Genomic DNA, 23,317 nt, shown 5'->3' with positions numbered 1-23,317 from the left:
CTCCCACACCTATTAACTTGGCATTCCCACATTGGCCTGCTCCTCAGCTGCAGCCCCCCGGGCCACGGTTAATTCCTTACGGATGCCAGTACCCTAAATTAAGAAGCCTCGGTCAGAGGTCGACCCAGCCCGGTAGGGTGGGGTTTAGAGGTCTCGGGCGGTCCGCGCCTGGCCCCACCCAGGGAAGGGGTGGAGCGTCTCGCGGCCCTGCCCCGCAGGCCCGGGGTGCACGTGACCCGCGGCCCCGCCTCCCGCCCGCTCCGCAGCGCCAGCTCGGCAGGCGCGGGGCGTGAGTCTCGAGTGAGACCCGCCAGGCTCCTACTCCGCAGCGGCGGAGCTCGGCGGGCAGCAACTTTATCCCCGGAGCGGCCGCGGCGGCGGCTGCTGCCGTGGCAGCCGGAGCGGGAGCCGGGAGGAGGAAGGCGGCGGCCGTAGCTCCTGCCCGCTCGGGCTGTCCAGCCCTCGGAGACCGCCGGCCCGCCGAGCCTCACCGCCCCCCCCCCGGGAAGTCCCGGGCCCCTGCCCTATGTCCCGCAAGGCGAGCGAGAATGTGGAGTACACGCTGCGGAGCCTGAGCAGCCTCATGGGCGAGCGGCGCAGGAAGCAGCAGGAGCCGGACGCGGCGAGCGCGGCCGGGGAGCGCAGTCTCCTGGCGGCCGCCGAGTCGAGCGCCAGCCTGCAGAGCGCGGGTGCGGGCGGCGGCGGCGTCGGGGACCTGGAGCGCGCGGCGCGGCGGCAGTTCCAGCAGGACGAGACCCCCGCCTTCGTGTACGTGGTGGCCGTCTTCTCCGCGCTGGGCGGCTTCCTGTTCGGCTATGACACCGGCGTGGTGTCGGGGGCCATGCTGCTGCTCAAGCGGCAGCTCAGCCTGGACGCTCTGTGGCAGGAGCTGCTCGTGTCCAGCACGGTGGGGGCGGCCGCCGTCTCGGCGCTGGCCGGCGGGGCCCTCAACGGCGTCTTCGGCCGCCGCGCCGCCATCCTGCTGGCCAGTGCCCTCTTCACAGCCGGTTCCGCGGTGCTGGCCGCGGCCAACAACAAGGAGACACTGCTAGCCGGCCGCCTGGTCGTAGGGCTTGGCATCGGTGAGTTAGTGCTCTGCGAAGGGCGCCCTTGACCCTGGTCCCTGCATTCCTTTTGCTCCTCCGGGGTCCCCGTCGGGGCTTGCTGAGCCGGAGAACACTCACCTTGTCTGGTCCCGAGAGCCCATCTGTTACTCCGGGCTCTAAGGCTCCCGCGGAGGGTGGAGGTGGTGGTGTTAGCTCTGGGCTCCCTTGAGCCCACGTGGAATCTTCGATCGCCCACGGACAAGTGAATCCGCGCGATTGTTGCATGTCCTAGCACTTCTAAGAACCCGAGTCATTACCTTGATCCAGCCCTACCTGATGCCCCTCTAGAGCTTATGAGGGGAGAGTCTCTTGCTCTCTCTTTTTCTACTGCTAACCCCTTTTCCTTTCCAGGATTCCAAACTCGGAGCGCCATCAGTCTTAAATTCCCAGTAAGATGATTTTTTTAAAGTTAAGTGATTCTGGACTGTATTCTTTGCTACTAGTACTCTTCTTCTCTGGTCATTTATCTTAAGGTGGAGTATTGTTTTTCCTCTCCTTTTGCCTTTAAAATTGTATTGTCTCTTTCATATTTTTCGCAAATGAAGTCCTTCTGTTCTTCTAACTTTTTCCCTTTAAATCCATATCCACCCATTCTCCTTTTTCGTTTTGCCCCTCTTGCTTTCCTGTTGGGAGCCAAATTATCTATTAAAGGTCATGTTCACTTATTAAATTCATTTAGGAGCCACTCCCCCTGTGGATAAATGCCCAGCAAGATAGATGTTTGCAATTACTTCAAAAATGAAAGGATTAAGGTTCCCTGGGCATTGATTTTTCACCCTGGTTGCTGAGCAGGGGAGGTACAATGGCAAGTTCTTGGCAGAGGGAAGCTATTTGGAATGTGCTAGGTATTATTAGAAAGCACTTCTGAGGGAAAGTAGGAGGTTGAAACATAAATCTCACTAGTAATTTTTCTAAGACATGCTGCTGATGCTTTTTAAATGTTTCATTTTAGAAGTCAGTTCGTTTCCTTTAGAGTGCTGTTGAAGTATTTTCCCCCCCTATGGCTGGGGCTTGATGAAAACTCTTTAAGCCTGGGACTCCTAACGATTTGTCCATTCACCACTTGACATCTTGTTTTTCACCCCCTTCCTTGTAGTCTCTAAGGGGAAGCAAGCCCCATTTATACAATTCCACTTTTAGGAACCATGAGCCTGAACTCCAGCTCCCTGCAATTTATATCCAAAATCTGTCATTGCTGACTTTCCTTTTGTTTCTTGTACTGTTAATTAGTGAAGCAGGGCAAGGCTCTCAGTAAAATATTAAGTTGGCACATTAAAGTCCAAAATGACCAAAAAGTACAGCTGAAATGAAACCTCTTTGTAGAGGAAATACCTGTCCCTTCAGGACCATTCCATAAGTAACTTGTGGTTAAAGTCAAATGATCAGGATTCTTTTCTCCTTATTCTCTGCTTGGGGCACCTGAACTATGTTGATTGTTTCTTCTGACCTAGAAATAACATCATTTTAGGCAGCAAGATTTGTTGATAAGACTGAATCTTGTGATTTTGAAATTGAATAATGTTCTGCAGGGTGAATGAATAATGTTTTGCAGCTTTGAATGAAGCTTCCTAGAGTTGAGGTGTGGCAAGTATTGGTTATTTGGATACTCTGTTCACTCTATCTGCTGGGAAAATGTTGTGGGTAAGGTCTCCTCCTAGATGTTGTGAGCAGCAGAATGGTGAGGAGGACTTAACCCAGTAAGAGTAGCAGGGTGGGAATAAAGCCAGGTAGAACTTGCTAGGCTCCATGAGAAGGTCTCTCAGGGAGAGAGAGCTGATGCTTTCAAAAAGGGTACAAAAAAAAAAAAAAAAAAGGGACAGGTATCCTAACAGAGGGAAGCTGGAAGCTCTTCCCCATAGAAATGGTATGTTCATGCGTGAGTAGTGTTTTAACAGAGGTGAAGAAAGAACCGTCTAAGCCAGGGGATGCTTGGGGGAACAAGGTGGGTGTAACAAAGAGGATGAAGCAGAGGGTGAGATGGGAAAGGTGGATGTGCGGAACTGCAGACCCCTGTGTATCCCACGGCCTCCTTCTGTGGCACCTGGGCTGCTTGTCTGACTGTGCATCCCAGTTGAGACATGGTCCTGATTTAGTCCTGGTGTGACCCATCTCCTCAGAAAGACGCTCTTAGAATAGACGCCCTGATACAAAGTATCCTAAAAGTCTTCTTTAATTATAAAACGGGTAATGCTAAAGTCATAAGCAGGCTTTGAAATAGACCACATTTTGAATTAGGATTATGCAAAGCATGCAGTTGTACATGTAAAATCCTTAAAACTCACAAAGATTACTAACCTCCCAAAGGAGAAGTCAGTTATTTTTAGCTACAAGGAAATGGGTCCTTAACAGGAATTTTTTTGGGGGGCTCGGGGGGACACTAAATCCGTTTTGCTTGCTTAAGTACACTAAATCTGGGTGAATTTCATGCTACTTTTTTTTTGAGTAAATTTTATGGGAAGTGGGAAGGTTTTTTTTTTGTTTTTGATCCTTTTAATACTTAGTAAATGTTGATGAATAACAAAATGTGGCTTTTGCTATTTTTTTTTTCCAGGAAAAGTTTGCAGTGGTAATTTCTTTCACAGATTTACCTGTGATAAATATAAAGTCCATGGGGACAGGGCTTTTGTTCATTTTGTTCACTGATGTGTATTCCTAGACTATAGGAGGCCCTTACTGATTGGAATAGTGAGCAGAAACATTAAAAAAATAATAATTCCACTTCTCTTAGGGTACCACTTTAAGATAGGACTGTTCTTTAAAAAAGTGTTATTTTATCAAAATATTTGACAGGCCATCTCAGGGTTTTATTTTCTAATACTTTAATGCAGTCATTCATTTATATATTCAACAAATGCTAATTAAGCTTCCATTATTGATTCTGTCAGATTTGGGGTAGGCAGGAATTAGATAAAAATCCCACCCTGGAGGTGTTCATTCTCTAATAGAAAAGGACCATCAACAAACAATTAAAATACAATAGAAGTTTCTCTAAGAGCCAGAAGAGTAGGCAGTTGATTCTTTTGGGGGTGGGGGGAGTAAATAGAACACATGGGAGGTTTTACAGAAACATTTAAAATGGAGTTTGAAGAGTGGGTAGGGGTTCAGCAGATGTAGAGGTAGCTGGGAAAAGAGCTAATATTTAGTGCTTTAATTTCTACTAGGCCTCCTGCATTACTTTCCATATATTATTTCATTTAATTCTTCTAACTCTGAAGTAGATGGGAAACGGGTCCCCTTTTGCTGGATGTGGAGACAGTCTATAGCAGTTAAATGACAAGGTCACTGGTACAAAGTCAGGATTAAAAAAGCAAAGACTCGGAGCCTTTTGCTTATATTACTCTCCCGGGCATTTAAGGTAGCATTAACAGCAAGTGTAAAGGCATACAAAAATCAAAGCAGTATTTGAAGCATAGTGAAAGGTGGTGATGGGGCGCTCATGAAACTAGAATGATGTTTGGGGGGGGGGGAGGAAGTTATGCTGAATAGGGATTATTTGGCAATGCCTATACAGGGACAGTCATGGGATGTTTTTAGCTATAAATTATGTGATCAGATTAAACATCCTTTGTATCTGGTCTTTTTGCTCCCCGCCCTTTTGCTTTTAAACTCTTATTTTCTTCCCCAAACCTTCTTGCCTCTTTGAATTTTGTAATATTAGAAATTCTTTGTGGAGATGGTTACTGCAGGGTGGGTAAAGCATAGCAAGTGGCCATGAATTACTGGAGTAGGAAGAGTCTGTGGGGCCTTCAACAGAAACCTTTGAAAAAGATAAAGATAACCAAGCAGTAGAGTGTAGTTGTTAGTCTCTATTAAATGAGTCAGATGGTGAAAGAAGCATCAGAAATTGGGTATTAGTGTTTGAGTTAGTTTAAGGAATCAGTTTTCTTTTTACAACAAAATCAGCTGACTGAGTGCCTGTTTGAATAGGGCATTACTTTAGGCTTTTGTTTTCACCAGAGGTTCCTTTGGTTCCTCTGGTTTATTTTGCTCTTGTCTTGAATTGAGTCTTGGGACCAGACTGTCTCATTTAGTCGTTTCTCCACGGTGTTGGCATTTACTCTGCTGCTCATTATAAGCAGTGATTTAGTGCCTGTGTAGCAAATATCAGGAAGTGTCTAAATTCAGATATTCACCAATATTCAAAACCTTTACTGAGAATTGACATATTAATTTATACATTTTAATTTATACTGGGTTTGTTAAATTAATCTTAGATCTGCATCAGTTTTTCCTGTCTCAGTACTCCCTCTACTGGAACACAATTTGTGGCTGCATATTGCAGCTTGTAATCAGTCTGTTATAACCTGTAGAGTAATATTTCTAAAAATACAACTTTTTTTCAAATAGCACTTTGAATTCTTTGATGCACAGCAAATGTAAAATCTTGTTTGATCAAAAACTCCATTCAGTACTGAGATTAATGTCAATAAAGAATTTAGGTAAGCAGGGTTAGTCAGAATCAACCAGATTTTTAAAATATCAGCTGATGTGATTTTATTTTTGTTTTTTGCCATCAAGTTTGTTTTTCCTACTCCCTGCCACCCCCCACCTCCCACTTTTTTTTTCAGTTCCATCTTTTAAAGCAGGATTTCTTTGTTGGATTTACCAGCATGAAACTGACATGTAAGTAAAACTTTATTTCACTTCCTCTGTTTCCTTGTCTCACACACATTGTATGTATGTGCAACACCCCCTCCACTTTTCTGTCTGGTGGCATTGACATTGTAGAGTTACACTGAGGATTACGACCTAATTATGTTTGCCTAGTAGTGTTGCAACACCATCCTCTAGTGAGTTGTCAGTAGGTTGACAGAGAAGTCTGTTAACATGAGTTCTGTGAAGTTGTTCATGTGACTTCAGAAGAAGACATTTCTTTTTCATCCATCCATAGTTCTTTCTATATTTTAAGCTCAAAGTCAGAACCCAGGTAAGTTGACTGCCTTGGCATTGATGTTTTTGGCTTTAACACATCTGCTGATATAGAACCTGCTGGTAGATCTCAAATAGCAAGCAGCCTTTGCCTTCTTACTAAAAAGCCCAGGAGGCTATTTTCCTTTCCTTTTTCTGATCAAATTTGATTCCTTTATGCATCCTTTTTGTCTACAACTCTCTTCATTCCTCTTAACTTTCTTTTTCTTTTGACCTTTGGAGTAAGTTGTAGCAACACTTCTGTGGAGAAAGCTTTCATTGTCAGGAGGAAAATCTGTACTCACCAGAAACCCCAAAATATCTTTCCCACATTTAAAATTTAATTTCTCTGGATGTAGAGAGAAAAAATAGCCAAGTTTTATAGACACCTCAGCTTTAGCTGGGAGTACTGCATGCTTTATACTTAAGCCTTTATTAGGACCACTGTTTGGAGTGATGTGGTCTGGAGTATGTGTCAGAAGCCACATGGCAGGAATTTCATCTCACAGTGCTACAGCAGTGTCTGGGGGGCTGGGGGGGGGGCACCAGTGTGTGGTGGCACCAGGGTTCTTCTTTACCAGATCCCATCATCTCTGTCCTGCCCTGGGGGGGGGTCTCAGGAGTCACTCTGCAGGGCAGAATGTGAATGGGCAATCGATTAAGCTGCCAGTGCGCTGGAAACAGTACCTAACGCTTGTTCCGTGCCGGGCAGTCTGCCCAAAACTTTGCATATATCCACGTAATCTTCATAATAATCCAGTGGGACCATATGACTTTTTTTTCTTTTTACGATGAAGATGTTTAGGCAGAAAGAGAGGAAGTAATTTTCTCATGATCACAAAGCTCCTGAGTGGTGGTGCCTGAGTTGGCTCCCAAGAGGTCCAGCTTTGTTACTGCTCAGTGACACTGTCACTTCTCTCTCAAACTAGCATAATTATTTTCCATGATGTTAGGTGGATGTTACTTTTAAAATCTAAACTTTTAAAATGAGTTCTTCAAGAGTACAGCCATGACATATCAAGGAGTGGCAATGAGGAAAGCAAAGTTGGTTAGGACATTTCTTTCCTGTGCTAAGGACGTGTGACGAGGGATGCCTGTAATCAGGACTGTTGTGTTGCACAATCCGGGGGCTCCATATTCACTATAGAGGAGCTGCAGTGAAAATAGGCCCCGGGAGTTGGACCGCATGGAAATACTGCCTGTGGTACAACAACTAAGATTTTAAAAATGTCTTTTCTGCTTTTCCCTTTAAGCTTATGATCTCTTTTTGGAATGGGCTTTTCCATAACATTCTCTCTACCCCTCGTCCCACAGACATTTGCTGAGTGATGACTTTGTTGAGTGCTAGAGAGACTCGGATAAAAATAAACCCTGTTTTTAAAAGACCTAAGTCTACTGGGAAAGACAAAACATGAGAACATAGTGATGTGTTGTTAATCCTACGATAGAAGTATCTGTACGATGTTGGGGCACCTGGGTGGCTCAGTCAGTTAAGCATCTGCCTTTGGCTCAGGTCCTGATCCCAGGGTCCTGAGATCAAGCCCCACATCAGGCTCCTTGCTCAGCGGGGAGCCTGCTTCTCCCTCTCCTTCTGCCTGCCACTCCACCTGCTTGTGCTCGTGCTCTGTCAAGTAAATAAATAAAATCTCAAAAAAAAAAAAAAAGTGTAGGATGTTTACTCATCCTTCTAGGTCCAACTTTATCATGAAAGCTTTCTTAGTTGGAAACAGTACTTTCTCTGAGCCATGTTTATGGCATTTAACTGCATTATTTCTTGCAATATGCCTTTTGGCCATGGCTCTTTTCTGCTGGTAGACCAGAAACTCCTGGTGTTAATAAGGTGTTAATAGTGTTTATGTCCTCTCACTGCACTCAGTACCATACTTTTTATATATTAAGCTCTAAAATGTATATACTAAAGAATGTAGATAAAGAATATATGTAGGAGCGCCTGGGTGGCTCAGTCCTTTAAGCTTCCGACTCTTGGTTTCAGCTTAGGTCATCATCTCATGGGTTGTGGATCAAGCCCCATGTAGGGCTCTGTGAACGGCAGGGAGTCTGCTCGAGGATTCTTTCCCTCTGACTCTCCCCCACTTGCTCTCTCTCGCTCTCTCAAATAAATAAATAAATCTTAAAAAAAAAATATGTAGACCGAATATGTAAAACCAAAGAATGCATAAATATAATTCTCAACAGGATGTTGCTATAGTTGAACACTTAGAAACCTCAGGTACACATTTAATTGCTGCATTGTTAATTCAGAAAGTGGAGTAGCACCGTGAAGCGTGAGGCCTCTCATCCACACTGCCTGGGCTTACACCCTGGCTGGCCCCTTACGACCTGGGTGGTCATGTTAAATCTTGTGCTTCAGTTTCCTCATCTGAAGAATACCTGCCTCATAGGGTAGTTACGAGGATTAAATGAGTTTATCTTAGAAGTTGCTTTCACAGTACCTGGCAAAGTAAAGCATCACTGTTTGTTAAACATTCACATGTAAGCTGTGTAACCCTTGACAGATTCCCACCATGTGCCTCATTTTCCACATCTCTAAAGTGAGTGTTATGATAGCAGTTAGAAAATAGGGTTGTTGTAGAAAGTACATGAGCTCATGCATGTACAAGTACCTTGGTATCCGTAAAATGGTAGCTCTTCTTATCAGGTGTAGCCATCTCTGTCATCACCCTACCAACATTTTATAATCAGGGAAAATAAAATTATTATTAGATTTTAATGTTTATCATAACCATTAACAGATGAGTAAAAATTCCATAATATACATTGAACAAATCTGAAAGAATGAGTAATTTGAAAGCAGAACAGTACTGTCTTTCAAGTGTTTAACTTACATTATGTAAGATCTAGCAAGACAGATGAAGTTTTGAACTAGGTCTTGGAGAAGGTTATAAACATAGGTCATCTGAGAGGAGGATACTTTTCTGGTTGGGGAAGGGAGAAGTGATAAATATGAAGCATTGAGGAGAGCAAGCAGTTTTTCCTGGCTAGGTGTAGGGCTTGAATAGGAAAGTAGTCAAAATGTGAACCTATTTGTTAGGGTATAATCTCGGCCAGTGGTAAGAGACCAGTTGGATCTGTGCTATTAGATATGTCTATAATGTAATATTTTATATGCATGTTTGTAGACAAAATAGTTCAGTTCCCAGTGGAAAAGATATATCTGCCTTTTAAGAGGCAAAGAATGAATAGTTTTAATAAAAACTTGAAAATAATAGCCTTGGAATAAAAAGAATTTTAGTAATGGAAGCTTTCATATGAAACTCCATTATCATATTTTGGGCTTAGTTTATGACTCCATGTCAGGAACTCATTCCCTACAACAGAGAAAATTGGAAACTAAAATTGTGTGCATCATATTCAAGGACTAAACATGGACCATTTAATGTTTGGTTAGCAAAGCTTGTAGTTTTGAAAGGGAAGTATAATGACTAAAAATGAGTTGCAAGCACATTTAACAGTGGAATTCACAGATTCTTGAAATGTAGGCATCATTATAAATTAATATTAGGCTAAGATCTGAAGCAGTTGCTGCCACGTCTGCCTAATTCTAATATTTACTATAAAATCATAAAGAAAATGGCTTCTGATACTCCTTCCACTGTTTTTGGACCAGTAAAATCAGTGTAACATGGCCATCCGTGATTTTGTAGGTAAATAGCACGTCTATCTCAGCGGTCATGCAGGGCCCACAGGCTGCCTTGCATGCCTGGCAGTGAAGTTGGTGAGGCTGGAAAACATGCAGAAAACACAAAACCCAAAACTGTTCCCATCCTTTCTCATGCCTGTTGAACGAAAGCTTTTTGGGAATTCTTACAGAATCTTTCATTTTTATTCACTCTTATGTGAGGAAAATATGTAGAATTTTGGGAGTTTACTATTCTTTCTTGTACTTGTCTCTCTCTCTTTTTTTTTTAAGACTTTATTTATTTGACAGAGAGAGACACAGCAAGAGAGGGAACAGAAGCAGGGAGAGTGGGAGAGGGAGACAAGCCGGGACCCCGATGCGGGGCTCAATCCCAGGACCCTGGGATCCCGACCTGAGCTGAAGGCAGACGCTTAATGACTGAGCCACCCAGGCGCCCTGTACTTGTCTCTTTTAAATGATTTCTGATGTTAAAATTCATCCGAAGAACCTAGAATTCTAACAGTGTGTCATTTTTCCTTGAATAATCTCTCTCTGAAAATCCCTAATCTTCATTTCCTGGGGTGTAATGCTTACTTAAAGGCAGCTTATTAGAAGTGTTGTAAAAAGTCAAAATACGGTAGAGAGATTTTGAAGCAAAGCTCACTCATCCTTTATGCCCATGTGTGCATGTGTTTTATGTGTATTCACTCATTAACCAAGAAGGTTCGTATTTTCCATACTTCAAGCGAATTAAAGGAAGTGTAGAGAGGTTTGATAAATTAGCAGTGTTAGTGACAGTGCTGAGATTCAAATCCAGATTTCTGATCAAGGGCCAGTGTGTGCCCTACCTCTCCATTATATGAAAAATCCAGTTCTTGACTGTGAAAGCTAAAATAGTCACAGTGATATTTCCTAGATTAGTAGATGGATTTAATGTACTTCATGTAATTTAATTATGTGTATGTAATTAAAATCCATATAAGATACTTTGTAGAATTCCAAAAATGATTGTCAAAGGAATGGTGATGAGGTTGGGGGAACAGTAATGAACAACTAGATAGAAATTACTCCAAATATACAATACGTTGTTATATGGCATAATAATATATTATTAAAGTCAGAAAAGAGATGAGTAGAACAGAATGACAATTTCAGCAGTAGATCCAGCTATTTGGATTTAGTATTCAACAAATCAGATAAGACAACAGGTAAAGAATTATTAAATAATTGAGAAAAAATAATATGAATAAAAGTGTAAATGCAATTTATTCTCAAGATATAGTAAAGTTTAAAAAAATGGAGTGTTTTTTTATCTTTATCAGTGATATGGTTAATTATATTATAATTCTTAAAACCTCTAGAACTTTTAAAAGCAAGGTGACGGATTGGAAAAATATTGTGATACATTTATTTAACAGAAAAAATATGCTCATAGCATATTAAATAGACTGCTTAGCAGCAAAGTAAATGCAATTAGTAAATAAACTTAGAAAAGCGTTCGACCTTGTTAATAATTTGAAGTGAAAATTAAGGTTACATCATACTAAATTAGCAAATTAGAAACAACTCAGCTAGTTGTACCCTAGGAAGAGCTTTTCTGGTTGGAAAATAAATTGGAATAATTTTTATAAATTTTTACAATTTTCATTAAAGATTTTATTTATGAATTAGAGACAGCTTGCACATGAGAGAGCACAAGCAGGTTGGAGGGGCAGAGAGAAAGGGAGAAGCAGGCTCCCTGATCCCAGGAGCCTGGGATCATGACCTGAGCCAAAGGCAGACACTTAACCAACTGAGCCACCCAGGTGCCCCTGGAATAATTTTTTGTAGAGAATATTATACATAATATCCTGACATGTTTAATATGTTTCATTCATTTGTTCTTTTGTTCATTAATTCAACAAACCTATTTTGAATTACTGACATATTAGTACCAAATTAAACACTGCGTTACAGAAGTTAATGTGAGGTCTATGCTTTTGGAGTTCATTTGTAAATGGCTGCTATTTTTAGATCTGGAAATTTCACTTGAGGAATTATAAGGAAGTAAAAGAAACTCATTTTGCATGAAGGTATTTATAGGTGTACAATATGTAATTTTAAAAAAACTGGGGGAGGGGCACCTGAGTGACTCGGTTGAGCAGCCACTCTTGATTTCAGCTTTGGTCATGATGGTGGGGTCCTGGGATCAAACACTGCTTGGGGCTCAGTGGGAATCTTCTTGAAGATTCTGTCTCCCTCTGTGCACCCCCCGCCCCTGCTTCCCTGTGCTCCCTTAAAAAAAAAAGTTGGGGGGGGCAGAGCAAGATGGCAGAGGAGTAGGAGACCTGGATTTCCTCTGGTCTCAGGAATTCAGCTGAACAGGGATCAAACCATTCTGAACACCTACGAACTCAACAGGAGATCGAAGAAGAGAGTAGCAACAACTCTCTGAACAGAGAAACGACCACTTACTGGAAGGTAGGACGTGTGGAGAAGTGAATCCAAGGCGATATTTGGGAAGACAAACTGTGGGGGAGGGGGCCTCTGTCGGCCACCTCTGGCAAATGATAGAGCCGCGGAGCACAAAATCAGAACTTTTAGAAGTCGGCTCCGCTGAGGGACATTGCTCCAGTGGCTAAGCTGGGAGTGGAACCCTCACGGGACAGTGTGGTCTCAGGACCCTCAGGGTCACAGAAAGACCAGGGGTGCCTGAGTGCAGCAGAGCTCCCACGTATCGGAGCGGGAAAGCCGGCTGCAGAGACGGAGCCGAGGCGCGGGCTCTCAGCCTGGGGTTGTCATAAACTGTGATCCGCGGCACAGTCGGGCCACTGTTCCTCCAGCAGGGACCCGACAAGCGGCAGATCCAGGGAGACTCCCCTTCCTCCTCCGGGAGGAGCGGCGGGAGAGTGCACTGCAGGGATCTGCTGGGTTTGGAGACTCCACATGGGGGCCTGCACCAGAGATAGAAACGCTCGGTCACAGGCCGAGTGAGCATGGAGTGTGGCCGGAGACCGGGGAGACGGGAGTGACTGCTTTTCTCTGGGGGCGCACTGAGGAGCGGGACCCCGAGTTCTCAGCTTCTCCGGGCGGAGATTGGGAGGCCACCATTTTCACTCTGGTCCTCCAAAGCTGTACCTAGAGCTTGCAGGGAACAAAAGCTCCTGAGCGCAAACCTGAACAGATTGCTTAGCCCGGACCGACAAGGGCGGGGCAATTCTGCCTCCGGCAAAGACATTTGGAAACCACAGCAACAGGCCCAGAAGATCAGCAGGAGCAACCAGCAAGCCAAGACCAAGTTTACTCATCACGGAGAATGGGAGAACTCCAGTGTTAGGGGAATACTGCACATAGAATTCATGGCTTTTTTACCATGATTCATTAGTTTTTCAAAGTTAATTTTTTTAACTTTTTTTTGAATTTTTCTTTTTCCCTTTTTCAACCAACATCTTATCAATCCCTTTTTTTAAAAAAACATTTTTTATTTTTCATTTTTAGTCATATTTTATCCCTTCAGTAGTTACCCTTATTTTTGGCAGATATATATATATAAGTTGTTCTCTCTTTAAAATTTTGAGATAGTTTCCTCTAACAGATCAAAATATACCCTAAATCACTAGTGTATGGCTTTGTTCCAGTCTCCTGCCTGATCACATTCTCTCCCTTTTTTTTCCTTTTTTTTTTTTTAAATTGTCTTCTTTCTTTTTTGAAACAACTTCTTATCAATTCCTTTTATAAAATCTTTTATAATTTTCATCTTTACAGTCATCTTCCATCCCTTCATTGTAGCAACCCTTATTTTGTACATATATGTCTTTCTTCCTTTAAAATTTTAGGAAGCACTTTCTTCTAACAGACCAAAATACGCCCAAAATCTAGTGTGTGGCACTGATCTATGCACTTGCCTGATCATATTTGATCATATTCTGTTTTGTTTGTTTTGTTCTGTTTTTGTTTTTATCTTTTTTTTTTATCTTTTTCTTTCCCTTTCTTTTCCCCTGGTTTCAGGTCTTTTCTGAATGTATAGAGTATATTTGCTGGGGATGTTGTTAACCTGTTAGCGTTTTCTTCTCTCATTCATCTATTCTCCTCTGGACAAAATGACAAGACAAAAAAAAATCACCTCAGCAAAAGGAACAAGACGTAGTACCGTCAGCCAGGGACCTACTCAATACGGACATTAGTACGATGTCGGACCTAGAGTTCAGAATCATGACTTTAAAGATACTAGCTGGGCTTGAAAAAAGTGTGGAAGGTATTAGAGAAACCGTTTCTGGAGAAATAAAAGAACTAAAATCTAACCAAGTCGAAATCAAAAAGGCTATTAATGAGGTGCAATCAAAAATGGGGGCACTGACTGCTAGGATAAATGAGGCAGAAGAGAGAATCAGCGATATAGAAGACCAAATGATGGAAAATAAAGAGGCTGAGGAAAAGAGAGAGAAACAACTACAGGATCGTGAGGGCAGAATTCGAGAGAGAAGCGATACTGTAAGACGAAACAACATGAGAATAATTGGGATCCCAGAAGAAGAAGAAAGAGAGAGAGGGGCAGAAGGTGTATTGGAGCAAATAATAGCAGAGAACTTCCCTAATGTTGGGAAGGAAACAGGTATCAAAATCCAGGAGGCACAGAGAACCCCTCTCAAAATCAATAAAAATAGGTCAACACCCCGACATCTGATAGTAAAACTTACGGGTCTCAGAGACAAAGAGAAAATCCTGAAATCAGCTTGGGATAAGAGATCTGTAACCTACAATGGTGGAAACATTAGATTGGCAACAGACCTATCCACAGAGACCTGGCAGACCAGAAAGGACTGGCATGATATCTTCAGAGCACTAAATGAGAAAAATATGCAGCCAAGAATACTATATCCAGCTAGGCTGTCATTGAAAATAGAAGGAGAGATCAAAAGCTTCCAGGACAAACAAAAACTAAAGGAATTTGCAAGCACGAAACCAGCCCTCCAAGAGATATTGAAAGGGGTCCTCTAAGCAAAGAGAGAGCCTAAAAGCAGCATAGATCAGAAAGGAACACAGACAATATACAGTAACAGTCACCTTACAGGCAATACAATGGCACTAAATATTTTTCAATAGTTACCCTCAATGTAAATGGGCTAAGTGCCCCAATCAAAAGACACAGGCTACCAGATTGGATTAAAAAACAAGACCCATCAATATGCTGTCTGCAAGAGACTCATTTTAGACCCAAAGACACCCCCAGATTGAAAGTGAGGGGGGTGGAAAACCATTTACCATGCTAATGGACACCAAAAGAAAGCTGGGGGTGGCAATCCTTATATCAGACAAATTAGATTTTAAAACGAAGACTGTAATAAGAGATGAAGAAGGACACTATATTCCTACTTAAAGGGTCTATCCAACAAGACGATCCAACCATTGTAAATATCTATGCCCCTAACATGGGAGCAGCCAGTTATATAAGGCAATTAATAACAAAAGCAAAGAAACACCTTGACAACAATACAATAATACTGGGGGAGTTTAACACCCCCTGACTGAAATGGACAGATCATCTAAGCAAAAGATTAACCATTAAATAAAGACTTTAAATGAAACACTGGACCAAATGGACTTCACAGACATATTCAGAACATCCCATCCTAAAGCAACAGAATACACATTCTTCACTAGTACCCATGGAACATTCTCCAGAATTGATCACATCCTAGGTCACAAATCAGGTCTCAACTGGTACCAAAAGATTGGGATTATTCCCTGCATATTTTCAGACCACAATGCTTTGAAACTAGAACTCAATCACAAGAGGAAAGTCAGAAAGAAATCAAATACATGGAGGCTAAAGAGCATCCTACTAAAGAATGAATGGGTCAACCAGGAAATTAAAGAAGAATTAAAAAAATTCATGGAAACCAATGAAAAAGAAAACACAACTGTTCAAAATCTTTGGGATGCAGCAAAGGCAGTCCTAAGAGAAAAGTGTATAGCAATACAAGCCTTTCTCAAGAAACAAGAAAGGTCTCAAATACACATCCTAACCCTACCCCTAAAGGAGCTAGAGAAAAAACAGCAAATAAAGCCTAAACCCAGCAGGAGAAGAGAAATAATAAAGATCAGAGCAGAAATCAATGAAATAGAAACCAAAAGAACAGTAGAACAGATCAACGAAACTAGGAGCTGGATCATTGAAAGAATTAACAAGATTGATAAACCCCTGGCCAGACTTATCAAAAAGAAGAGAGAAATGACCCCAAATCAACAAAATCATGAAGGAAAGGGGAGCGATCACAACCAACACCAAAGAAATACAAACAATTATAAGACCATATTATGAGCAACTCTATGCCAGCAAATTAGATAACCTGGAAGAAATGGGTGCATTCCTAGAGATGTATCAACTACCAGAATTGAACCAGGAAGGAATAGAAAACCTGAACACACCTATAACCACTAAGGAAATTAAAGCAGTCATCAAAAACCTCCCAACAAACAAAAGCCCAGAGCCAGATGGCTTCCCAGGGGAATTCTACCAAACATTTCAAGAAGAATTAATACCTATTCTCCTGAAACTGTTCCAAAAAATAGAAATGGAGGGAAAACTTCCAAATTCGTTTTATGAGGCCACCATTACCTTGATCCCAAAACCAGACAAAGACCCCATGAAAAAGGAGAATTACAGACCGATATCCTTGATGAATATGGATGCAAAAATTCTCACCAAAATAGTAGCCAATAGGATCCAACAGTACATTAAAAGGATTATTCACCACACCAAGTGAGATTTATCCCTGGGCTGCAAGGATGGTTCAGCATCCGCAAATCAATCAACATGATACAATACAGTAACAAAAGAAAGAACAAGAATCATATGATCCTCTCAATAGATGCAGAAAAAGCATTTGACAAAGTACAGCATCCTTTCTTGATCAAAACTCTTCAGAGTATAGGGATAGAGGGTACATACCTCAATATCATAAAAGCCATCTATGAAAAACCTACAGCGAATATCATTCTCAATGGGGAAAAGCTGAGAGCTTTTCCCCTAAGGTCAGGAACGCGGAGGGATGTCCACTCTCACCACTGCTATTCAACATAGCATTAGAAGTCCTAGCCACAGCAATCAGACAACAAAAAGAAATCAAAGGCATCCAAATCGGCAAAGAGGAAGTCAAACTCTCACTCTTTGCAGATGATATGATACTGTATGTGGAAAACCCAAAAGACTCCACCCCAAAACTGCTAGAACTCATACAGGAATTCAGTCAAGTAGCAGTATATAAAATCAATGCACAGAAATCAGTGGCATTCCTATACACCAACAAGACCGAAGAGAGACAAATCAAGGAGTCGATCCCATTTACAGTTGCACCCAAAACCATAAGATACCTAGGAATAAATTTAACCAAAGAGGCAAAGGATCAGTACTCAGAAAAGTATAAAATACTCATGAAAGAAATTGAAGAAGACACAAAGAAATGGAAAAACGTTCCATGCTCATGGATTAGAAGAACAAACATTGTGAAGATGTCAATGCTACCTAGAGCAATCTACACATTCAGTGCAATCCCCATCAAAATACCATCCACTTTTTTCAAAGAAATGGAACAAAGAATCCTAAAATTTGTATGGAACAAGAAGAGACCCCAAATAGCCAGAGGAATGTTGAAAAAGAAAAGCAAAGCTGGCGGCATCACAATTCCGGACTTCCAGCTTTATTACAAAGCTGTCATCGTCAAGACAGTATGGTACTGGCACAAAAACAGACACATAGATCAATGGAACAGAATAGAAAGCCCAGAAATGGACCCTCAACTCTATGGTCAACTCATCTTTGACAAAGCAGGAAAGAATTTCCAGTGGCAAAAAGACAGTCTCTTCAACAAATGGTGTTGGGAAAATTGGACAGCCATATGCAGAAGAATGAAACTGGACCATTTCCTTACACCACACAGAAAAATAGACTCCAAATGCTTGAAAGACCTAAACATGAGACAGGAGTCCATCAAAGTCCTAAAGGAGAACACAGGTAGCAACCTCTTCGAATTCAGCCGCAACAACTTCTTCCCAGAAACATCGCCAAAGGCAAGGGAAGCAAGGACAAAAATGAACTATTGGGATTTCATCAAGATAAAAAGCTTTTGCACAGCAAAAGAAAGGGTCCACAAAACCAAAAGACAACCGACAGAATGGGAGAAAATATTTGCAAATGACATATCAGATAAAGGGCTAGTATCCAAAATCTCTAAAGAACTTATCAAACTCAACACCCAAAGAACAAATGATCCAATCAAGAAATGGGCAGAAGACATGAACAGACATTTTTCCAAGGAAGACATCCAAATGGCCAACAGACACATGAAAAAGTGCTCAACATCACTCAGCATCAGGGAAATCCAAATCAAAACCTCAGTGAGATACCACCTCACACCAGTCAGAATGGCTAAAATTAACAAGTCAGGGAACGACAGATGTTGGCGGGGATGCGGAGAAAGGGGAACCCTCCTACACTGTTGGTGTGAATGCAAGCTGGTGCAGCCACTCTGGAAAACAGTGTGGAGGTTCCTCAAACAGTTGAAAAGAGAGCTACCATACGACCCAGCAATTGCACTACTGGGTATTTACCCCAAAGATACAAATGTAGGGATCTGAAGGGGTACGTGCACCCCAATGTTTATAGCAGCAATGTCCACAATAGCCAAACTGTGGAAAGAGCCAAGATGTCCATCAACAGATGAATGGAGAAAGAAAATGTTATATATATAAATATATTTATATATATATGTATTTATATATATATATATATATACACACACACACACAATGGAATATCATGCAGCCATCAAAAGGAATGAGATCTTGCCATTTGCAACGACGTGGATGGAACTGGAGGGTGATATGCTGAGTGAAATAAGTCAATCTGAGAAAGACATGTATCATATGACCTCACCGATATGAGGAATTCTTAATCTCAGGAAACAAACTGAGGGTTGCTGGAGTGGTGGGGGGTGGGAGGGAGGGGCTGGCTGGGTGATAGACATTGGGGAGGGTATGTGCTAATGTGATTGCTGTGAATTGTGCAAGAGAGTTGAATCACAGATCTGTACTTCTGAAACAAATAATGCAATATATGTTAAGAAAAAAAGAAGATAGGAGGGGAAGATGAACCATGAGAGACGATGGACTCTGAAAAACAAACTGAGGGTTCTAGAGGGGAAGGGGGTGGGGGGATGGGTTAGCCTGGTGATGGGTATTAAAGAGGGTACATTCTGGGTGGAGCACTGGGTGTTATGCACAAACAATGGATCATGGTATACTACATCAAAAACTAATGTATGGTGATTAACATAACAATAAAAATGTAGGAAGGAATAAAGTGGGGAGAGATGCCCCCCAAAAAAAAGTTGGGGGGAAAACCTCTGAGTGCCTAGTGATTAGGAATGATTACGTATGAACGTCACATTGCCGTTAAAATGAACCCATTGAAAGCACATGCACTTGGGATACATACAAATCCACAAATAAGCAACCCAAAGAATAGAATCTGATTAACAACTATATAAAAAATCTTGGCTGGACTTGGAGTCTGAAAGAAGGTGTAACATTGTGTATGTAGTTAACATGTGGCAAAATGGTTTTCAGTTTTGTTACTGTTGCCTTTATTCATTGTTACAGTTTTACCTGGAATCCAGACTTTTGTTTTAAAATACACAGGTAGGTATATAACAAAAGACTCTGGCAACAAATTTTTTTCGAAATGTGATTTTTACCTCTTATTCTATGGAATGAAGTTTTTAAGAAACGACAAAAATATTATGAAGAATCTAATCCTATGAGAGTTGCTTTAATGTATTTTCCCCTTAACTTTTAACTCCTTGCATGGCTTAACAAAACTCCATTGATATGTGATGTACATTTCTTGGATCTTGCTATTTTATGTCTCCAAAGAAAGTATGTTGCTTACTTTATCACTGAGAAAAATAGAAACAGTCAGAATGAGAACATCCCCAAAGTCCCGCATCTCTGCATCCTCAGATGTCCCTGCCTGCACCTGCCAGATGCTCTGCTTTTCTTTCTGTTCCCATGAATGCACTGTCCATGCTCCTGCCAAGTGCAGCCTCTCACTCATGTCTGAGAGCACATCTCTCTCTTGTTCAAAACTCTTATTCCATCTACTTCCCTCTTTTATTGCGTAAGTTTTCCCTTTCTACTGGATCATTCCCATAAGCATGCACAACTCTTCAAAAAAAAAAAATCCTTTCGACCTCACTTCATCTTTTGGTTACTGTCTTGTTTACCTCCTTTTCTTTACATGACACAGTTACATATATTCCTTCTCTTCAGTTCGTCTCTTCTCATTCTTTTGTGACCCCTTTCCAGACAGCTTTTGCCCTTAAGCACTTCACCAGTGTTGCTCTTGTTAAGATCACCATGCCCTGTGTCATTCCAGAGAGTTTTTGGGCCTGATCCTACTTGACCTATTGTAGGCATTGGACACACTGCATCATGCCTTCCTGAGGTCCTTTCTTTGGTTTCAAGGACACCACCCTCTCCCTCTTTTTCCTTAGGCTGTTCCTTCTCAGTCTCCTTTGGAGATTGTCCCTCATCTTTGAGAACTCTTACCTTTGGCAGGCCACTCTCTTAGAGCTGGTGTCTCATCCTTGGAGCTCTCCTCTCCTCTCTTCTCATTTACTCTTTTGTTGCTCTCAACCTGGCTCATGCCTTAAATGCCTTGTGTTTGCTGACAACTATCTAGAATCTCAGCCCAGACCTCTTTCTTGATCTACAGACTCTTGAGCCCAGCTTCTGGGCTCAGCTTCCTGTTTTGCCCCCCATCTTCCACATACCGGGTGAGGGCATTCTTGGTGTTTGAGTCCAAGGCTTGGAGTCCTCCTTGACTTTTTCCCATGTCCTACATCCAATCTGCCTGAAAATCTTTGAATCTGTCTTCTGAGTAGGGTCTATTTTTCATCACTTCCACTTTAATCATCCTGATCTAAAGGACATCTTTCACTTGGAGCCTTGCTAGTCTCCTATCTGTTCACCCTGCCACTTCCTTGACACCTCTGTCTTCTTTTCAGCACTCGACAGCCAGAGTGATTCTTGTAACATATAAATGAGATCATACCACCTCAGAGCTAGTCAGAGTACTGCCCTCCGTGGCTCCCTAGCTGTCTCAGGACAAGCCAGTGGCCTGTAGCCCTGCACTATTCTGGTCTCTCCCCGTTCCTTCTTCTTCTTCTTTTTTTTTTTTTTTTAAAGATTTGATTTATTTATTCGACAGATAGAGAGACAGCACAAGCAGGCTCTCCGCTGAGCAGGGAGCCGGACGTGGGGCTTGATCCCAGGACCCTGGGATCATGACCTGAGCCGAAGGCAGCCGCTTAATCGACTGAGCCACCCAGGCGCCCCTCCCCGTTCCTTCTTTGACCTTCTTATCTACTACTTTCCTTTACTCCTCCAGGCTGCCCTGGCCTCCAGGAACACACGTTATCCTTCCAGACCTTTGCATAGTCTAATTCCTCTGCTGGGAAAACATTCCCGGCATATCCACATCATTCCCTCATCTGTGCGTTTCCATGGTTGTCTTTAAGTTGTAGCCTCCCGCCCCTGGTACTTCCTACCCTATTTTTATTCCCATTTTTGATTATTTTTTACTTTTTATTTTTTTTCTCCTTGCTTTGTTACTCTGTTAAGTTTTTCTCTGATATTTATGTTACTTGTTTTCCTCCCCTAGAATGTAACCTCCATGGAAGCAGATTTTGTTTACCCCATTCTACCAGTGCATAGTATAGTGCCTCGCACACAGTGGTCATTCAGTGAATGTTTCCTTTGTAGATAAAAAACAGTATAACTCTGGTGAGTAATTTTTGAGCTGAGATTGGATTAATGTATGCATCAGAGATGTCATGTCATAGGAAATTTGTGCTGTGGATGGGGTTAATGAAATGTTCTCTAGGGTACTTTTTTTAATTAAAATTTTAAAGATTTTATTTATTTATTTGACAGAGAGAGACACAGCGAGAGAGGGAACACAAGCCGGGGGAGTGGGAGAGGGAGAAGCAGGCTTCCCACAGAGCAGGGAGCCCGATGCGGGGCTTGATCCCAGGACGCTGGGATCATGACCTGAGCCGAAGGCAGATGCTTAACCGACTGAGCCCCCCAGGCGCCCCGTCTCTGGGGTTACTTCTGATTCGTGTCTGTGGTTTCAAGCTTGTTAAAGTAGTTGGGAAAAAAATCGATATTTTTAAGTCCATTTAAGACATTTAAGCTTAACCTTGTTCTCAGCTTGCAAGTCTAAAAAATGGAAGTGGACTCATGTTTGAAAAATAATCAGAGACTCTCGCGGATACATTTAGCATTAACTACATTGACATGTGATGGCAGAAGTGACTGGAGTGCAAACTTGGGACATGGTACGTGTGCTTCTCTGATGTCACTGATGCCCCAGTGTCTGCTCATTCCTGGCAGGGAGGCTTGTGGGAAGAGGGATGATTATGACTTAGTTGCATCTTTGTAGTTGAGTTTGGAATTAAAGCAAAATGGCAGGGGTTTGGAGAGCCCTATTTCACCCCTACCATAAAGAGGCCTGATCAGTTTTTCCTGAACTTCAAGTCATCTCAGATTCCAGTTTTCAAAATTCAGTGAATCTTCTTCCTGGAGAATGCTGTGTTTGGAATTTGAATCTCATCTCACTCTCTTCTTAGTACTCAGTCCGCATTTCATGTTCTGTAACAGTGAAATCCTGGTAGTTTAGGATTTAAAGAAATAAAAGCCACTTTGTTTTCTATTATGGATCTGGTTGTAAGTTTAAGGGAGAAAACATATAGGCAGGTGTATTATGTGATAAGTTTTGAAAGACGGTATTAAATGTATGGAATTTTAAAAATAGGTGTCATGATCTTGACGTTGCTCTGATCCTTCAATGTTATTTTGATGTAATTCTGGATATGAAAGGTGGGGCCGTGATTCAAGCAAAGCCAGCTTGTGACTCTTCATAGCAATGAAGTGGCATGATCACTGGTCCAAACTGTGGTAACAATTAAACAATATATCAAATTGTGCTATGAATACCTGGCTTCAGCCAGATTTTCCTGTTTACCATTCTACGAGATTTTTAATCTTATACACCCCTTTAACTCTTGCTACATGTGAAACCATTCTTGTTATCCCAGACATACTTTCTTACACCTTTGTCTATACCACTTCTATTAACAGGTATGGTATTTACCTATCATTGAGTGAGGTGTTTTTCTATAGGAAAATATGCAAGACCCAATGGTACAGATAAAGTCTGCCTGGAACTAGCAAGTGAGGCTTTGCAAGGAACTTCATAGGGTTCTTAGGTGGGTCAGTTGCTAAGTACTTTCTGTTAAAAGCTTAGTGTAGGGGCGCCTGGGTGGCTCAGTCCTTAAGCGTCTGCCTTCGGCTCAGGTCCTGATCCCAGGGTCCTGGGATCAAGCCCTGCATCCGGCTCCCTGCTCAGCAGGAAGCCTGCTTCTCCCTCTCCCATTCCCCCTGCTTGTGTTCCCTCTCTCGCTGTGTCTCTCTCTGTCAAATAAATAAATAAAATCTTAAAAAAATAAATAAAAGCTTAGTGTAGTTCCTAGTACTTGATAAATGTTCAGTAAATACTAGCTATTAATGTTCTTGTTGTAATTGTGTTTTCATATGGTTCTGTTCTCTATCATACTCTAAA

General features: G+C 41.9%; 1 protein-coding gene across 1 annotated transcript in view; it reads left to right on the top strand.

Moving 5' to 3' along the window:
* Window positions 1-477: 477 nt before the first annotated feature.
* Window positions 478-23,317, top strand: part of SLC2A13 (solute carrier family 2 member 13) — a 376,137-nt gene continuing 353,297 nt past the window's right edge. Inside the window, exon 1 of the mRNA XM_028113233.2 lies at window positions 478-1,082. Coding sequence (XP_027969034.1) covers window positions 527-1,082 — 556 coding nt within the window. The 5' untranslated portion in view covers window positions 478-526. The remainder of the gene's footprint in view (window positions 1,083-23,317) is intronic.

This window comes from Eumetopias jubatus, unplaced genomic scaffold (genome assembly GCF_037043125.1).
Source record: "Eumetopias jubatus isolate StellerSeaLion01/CBP00866 unplaced genomic scaffold, mEumJub1_p1.0 scaffold_8, whole genome shotgun sequence".
Taxonomy (NCBI): domain Eukaryota; kingdom Metazoa; phylum Chordata; class Mammalia; order Carnivora; family Otariidae; genus Eumetopias; species Eumetopias jubatus.
Note: the sequence above shows the minus strand (reverse complement) of the source record. Positions and strands in the feature narration are given on the sequence as shown.